Below are 5,768 nucleotides of genomic sequence, written 5' to 3'. Positions count from 1 at the left end.
GGTCCTAGGCCGTGATTCCACTAACGGCTGCGACTTCGGTTTGACGTGGCTCCATGTGTAGCCAACAGCTGTGACTTTAGCGGAAAAAAAAAGGAAAATATGTGGAAGTCGCAGGCGATGTACGCGACTTCCACGTCAACGACAACCCACTCGCCACATAGACAATACACGTTGCACGAAAGTAGCGTCCATTGTATGCGAGTTTTGACCCCTCCTTTGACCTAACCTATTTTTGTCAATGGTTTCAAAAACCTAAGTTACTTTTGTATTTATTTATTTAATTTACATTTATTTAGTTATTATTTTTAAATTAACATTATTTTTGTAATTTCTTTTTAAAATGTCATTATTTTAAAATTTAACCGTCAAGTATATGATCAATTAAAGCATTATATGATGATCAAGGCGACTATAATTCATCGGTAATTGATATATATCTCCAATCATGAAATTACAAGGTGGATCCCCCATCCCTCAAATTCAACCAAGGTATACCCACATCGAGGATAGCTTATTATCTAAAAGCTTGATGGTTCGATTTAATATTTAAGTCATACTTTAATAAATAAATAAATAAAAACCTGAAAATGAATTATGGAGTAATTTTCTCCGGAAATGTGTAAATTCATCAGCCCTGATTGACACCCTTCTCTTTTCGGCTCTGCCCCTCCGTTGGGTCGCCGAACTGAACTATTTGCAGGAATTTCGTCTACTGTCAATAACCTTCAAATCCATATCAAAATTCGTCTTTGATTTCCATGGCTACCTCCGAACATCCACCGGCTTTGGAGATTTTGGGTAATTCTTTTTCTTTTTTGGGGTTTTGGGGTTTCTTTTTGGTCATTTTTGCTCTTACAATATCCTTATCGTCAACTTCCTGCCAGTTCGAGGATCGGAAGGTTTCTCAATCTGGAATGGCCCCCCATTCATCGACAACCAGCCCAGTGCCAACAAGCTACAAAGGGTTGCTTGCACGACTACAAAATTCAGTGAAGACGGATCCAAATTATTGGTTACCAAGTCCGAAACTGTGAGCATCTACGAATGCCGCGATTTCCGAGAGATTAAATCTTTTGAAGTACCCAACTTGCTTGCGGCTACCTTGTCACCGTGTGGGACTTATCTCCAGACCTTCCAGAAATCTTCAACGCCTCAGGAGAAGAATGTTGTTCTGTGGAAGGCTGCTACTGGTGATCTTGTGTACTCTCAGTTTCAGAAGAATATGACAAAAGTGTCATGGTGAGCGTTGTCTTGTCTTTCAGACCATCTTTTTTGGTAGATTGATAGCTGAGGCTTAGGCTTTCTCATATGCGGCTTGTAATTCTTTGGTTCCTTTGTGGGTTATTGAACTTGTGTTTCGTGGTGTCTATTTGGCTTCTTAATGTTTGTTCTTTTCATTATATTTACAATTTTAGACGCTCTTCTTCCTCTAGGCCTGCAATTCGATTCAGCTCTGATGAAACTGTTGCCTGTCGGATGGCTACTAATGAGATACAGTTTTTTGATGCTAAAGATTTCTCTAAAGGAGTTGTCTATCGGCTAAGAGTTCCGGGGGTGACTGCAATTGAACTCTCGAGGACGCCTGGAACCCACATTGCAGCCTTTGTTCCTGAATCTAAGGTTGGTCCTTCACTAATGAGCTCTGCCCATGGAGATTAAAAAATTCAACCATTTGGGTGGTTTATTGTTTTATATTTATGCAGGGGGTTCCTGCCAGTATCCAAATCTTTGCTTGTGGAGATTCACAAACTCAGCCGATTGCTAGGCGAAGTTTTTTTCGATGTTCGACAGTGCAACTAAATTGGAATAACGGTTCTACTGGACTTCTAGTTGTTGTGCAAGCAGATGTTGATAAAACTAACCAGAGTTATTATGGTGAATCAAAGTTAAACTACTTGACAACAGATGGGGTTCACGAAGGACTTGTACCACTTCGTAAGTACTAAGTTCCTTTTCTTCAAATATCAACTACAGTGCATTTAATATCTTCAATTAGAATTACCAACATAGAATTTTCCGAATTTTCCAGAGTGAGAGAGAACTGATTGTCAAGTAATTTGGCAGGTAAAGAAGGGCCAGTTCATGATGTGCAGTGGTCACAGAGTGGTTCAGAGTTCGCAGTAGTATATGGATGTATCCTATTATTATACCATACTGCAGAAGGGGGTTTCATGTTATCTTTCGTTAGTAGGTTGCAGTTTGAAATTGAAAACTCTGTTCTAATGATACACATCATAGGCTAGGACATCATTGGTCACTGGCATCTGGCTTACTTGGGCCAGACTACTTTACCTAATATTATAATGAACTTGGTTTTTGCCTTTTCTTATTTTTTATTTTTTGGTTTTTCCTTTGATATTTGTAAGTATCTGTGTGCACACCTCAAATAATCTCCCCAGATAACCGCTAACCTTATTACATTTGAAAGATTCCTAATGAAACTTGTAGGATTTCAAATCTTAAGCGAACTCAGTTTTAGTTCGCTGGGTGTTTTTTATCTCCATGAGTGATGTGGTTTGTTGTGTTCTAAGTGGAATGGTTGAATATTCTAAGACAAACTAACCCAATGGAACTAGATTAGTAAATCTGTTGGATATTGCTTCTTCTATTTTATATTTATTTGAAACCATGAAGGTGTAATGTACCATGGATGTCTTTTCTACTTTGTGGTTTCTTCAACACCAAAAGTTCACATGCAACTCGTTGTAAATCCAACAATAGATTCCTAAAGACCTCGTATATAGTAAAAGTTAATGTAGATACTAGATAAACATCTTGTTGTAGGTTGGGTTATGTCCTTGTTCTTGTACTTTACTTCTTACCAGCTATATGACTTCTCTTTCCCTCCACTTGTGGTTCCTTGACGAAAAAAATAGTTATGCCTGCAAGAGCAACAGTATTTGACAAGAAGTGCAAGCCTCTTCTTGAGCTTGGAGAAGGCCCCTATAATACCATACGATGGAATCCGAAGGGGAAATGTATCCTATTTGGAATGTTATCTGGTTTCATCTTCAGAATATGTTATGCTTGTGGAGGAACTATTCTGGAGTTCATTAATGTTCTTTTGACCATATAATCTCAAGTCTAGCATAAATATAAATTTAAAGGATTTGTGACCTTAATTCTTTGGCCTGCAGTACTATGTTTAGCTGGCTTTGGTAATCTTCCTGGTGACATGGTATGTTACTTTGATGCTTTGTACTTTCTGTTTGTGTTTAGCTGGCTTTGGTAATCTACCTGGTGACATGGCATGTTACTTTGATGCTTTGTACTTTCTGTTTGATCTATTACATATGTGTTGCATGAAATTATAAAAAGGCTGCTTCTTTTCTTTATGGTACGTCTCACCTCAGGGTCTAATTCGATCAACTTTAAGTCCTTTTCAATTCATCAACCTTTATACACTTGTAAAATCAATGGAGATTTTTTTTTTTTTTTAATTCCTTCCCTTATTCCCTTTTTTTTTCTGGCTGAAAACTATACCAGGTTCAGACTTCTTCTGAAAATTTGCATTGGTTAAAATATTTCATTTTCTTTTTATTATGGGAAGTGTGTCGAACATGCACCTCCAAGCCAAGACTGACTACATTCAGAGATGCCAATTTTCATATATTGAATATTGCGTTCCTTTCAATGAATATATTCTTATCCCAAACAATAGAACGGTGTCATTTTTTTTTTCTTTTCCAAAAAATAACATTATGCCCCAAATTATGAAGGGGAAATGAGAGTTCATATTACAGGAAACTAAAGTTAATAAGTTTCTCTTTGAGTATGTGAATGTCACGTCTGCACTGATAATATATTATTTTGCTCTTGCCTTTTCTCATCCCCGCAAGACATAAGAAAATGATAAGCACATTTTATTCTCATATTAATGATTTCTTCTGCTTGCAATCACCCTTAACAGGCATTTTGGGACTACAAGGAGAAAAAGCAGCTCGGAACAACAAAAGCCGAATGTTCTGTTACCAGTGAATGGTCCCCTGATGGACGCTATTTCATGACTGCCACGACAGCTCCAAGACTACAAGTCGACAATGGGTATGCAAATTTTATACATTGAACCTTTCTGTGTAAAACTTCCTATATACTGAAAACTAATTTCAAAAAGTTCTTATTTGCAAATAAATTTTTATCTATTAATTTTTTTGTTGTAAAGTGAAACCCTTAAAAACTGATGATGTTTAAGTTGGCAACTTGTATAATCAACTATCGAAGATTATATATAACTGTGTGATCTTTTTTCGAGTATGATATATATTTGCTGACTTTTAAGACATTCAAATTTCCAATTTCCACCCGTTCAATATTCTTGGTGGCCAGCCTTAAGTTAGTATCACGGTTTTCCTTGTATAGGATAAAAATTTTCCACTGCAATGGATCTTTATACTTCAAGCAAATGTTTGACAAGTTGTTTCAGGTAAGTGTTGTCTGCCTTTCATTTTGAAAGACGTCCAACATGTTTGCTCCTTTTTTCCTCATGCGAACTCTTTATGCAGGCCGATTGGAAGCCAGAGTTGCCGGATAAGTTTGGTGAAATTGACCAACTAGTCAAGTCAGTAGAATCACTAAATGTTGAACCAAAGAAAACACAAGGTTCCATCTTGAAACTGCTATCAAATCTTCCTGCTTATGTTTCTATCTAGTGTCCAATTGAGCAGTTAGTTGTTTTCCAAATCCAGGGCAAGGGTCGAAATCCTCACAATCATCGCAGAAAACTGCTCCTTCGAACCCTCCTGTTCAGAAGCCTGCTGCTTATCGCCCCCCACATGCAAAAAATGCTGCTGCTATTCAGGCAGAGGTACCGATTTTTGGGTTCCTCTCCCTTTTCATTCCAGTGAAAAGAAATTATGATTAGGTTTGGAGCTTTCCAATTCAAGATCTTATAAGCAAACTTTTTTGTAATGCAGTTGCTTGGAGAAAGCCCTAAAGAGTAAGTACATTCATTATCTGTATGTTGTTTCGTTTATTGTATTCTTCAACAGGCCAAATTGTGGGACTAACCAAATTCGTGAGTTAAATGTAGAACGATGAGCAAGAATGCGTTGCGAAACAAGAAGAAAAGGGAGAAACAAAAGGAGAAAAAGGCGGGCGAAGCTGCTGATACAACATAGAAATTCAGTGGCTTCCATGTATACTAGAATTTGCACGTGGAGCTTTGAGTTGAGACTTGGCTTTCTCAAAAATGCCCTTCAATGTCGGATTCGGGTGGACAGCGAAGGGAGACTTTAGATAGATTCAATCAATCCTTAAAAAATTTTGAGAAAAAAATTTGAATTTGATAAAAGGCTTTACAGTTGAGTTATTATTCATCATGCCTGTATGGTTTTAACGTTAAGGTCAGTGATCTTTAGCTGCATATATGATAGTTTCGTCTGTTGGCACTCTGCAAATAATTTTGATAATGTATTGTGGAGTGATTTTTAGAAAACTACTTTAAGAAGTGTTTAATTACAAAGTACTTTCCTGTTTGGTTTAGTTCTGGATTGGATTTTGGCCAAAAATGATGCTGAACTGATATATTCACTCGAGAAAAAGCAAAATTGAAATGAAGTCTTTTTTTTTTCCCCCTTTGAAAGAATACTTAACTCTACAAATCAACCAAAATTAGATCTACAGTGGAGCATGCAATTTCGAGATACTCAGCTCAACTCTGGGATTCATGCAATTTTGAGTTTTTTCTTAATTATCTTGACATTTATGCAATCTTGGCACTTTTTAAAATTAGATCCCGAACCTGAGATTTATGAAATTTTGACTTTTTT

At 36.9% G+C, this 5,768-nt stretch overlaps 1 protein-coding gene across 1 annotated transcript; it reads left to right on the top strand.

Annotated features, from left to right (window-relative positions):
• The first annotated feature begins 598 nt into the window (after positions 1-598).
• LOC111024883 (Eukaryotic translation initiation factor eIF2A family protein) lies at positions 599-5,481 on the top strand. Its single transcript, XM_022302694.2, has 13 exons — positions 599-798; positions 885-1,239; positions 1,434-1,620; positions 1,704-1,935; positions 2,065-2,133; positions 2,877-2,978; positions 3,138-3,178; positions 3,911-4,044; positions 4,360-4,423; positions 4,503-4,599; positions 4,686-4,804; positions 4,914-4,936; positions 5,030-5,481. Exons 1-13 carry the CDS (start codon positions 759-761, stop codon positions 5,115-5,117), a joined length of 1,551 nt encoding a protein of 516 aa, XP_022158386.1. The 5' UTR covers positions 599-758; the 3' UTR covers positions 5,118-5,481.
• Positions 5,482-5,768: the final 287 nt, after the last annotated feature.

Source organism: Momordica charantia, assembly GCF_013281855.1.
Source record: "Momordica charantia cultivar OHB3-1 chromosome 5 unlocalized genomic scaffold, Mcharantia_2.0 BLBB01000005.1, whole genome shotgun sequence".
Classification (NCBI taxonomy): Eukaryota; Viridiplantae; Streptophyta; class Magnoliopsida; order Cucurbitales; family Cucurbitaceae; genus Momordica; species Momordica charantia.
Note: the sequence above shows the minus strand (reverse complement) of the source record. Positions and strands in the feature narration are given on the sequence as shown.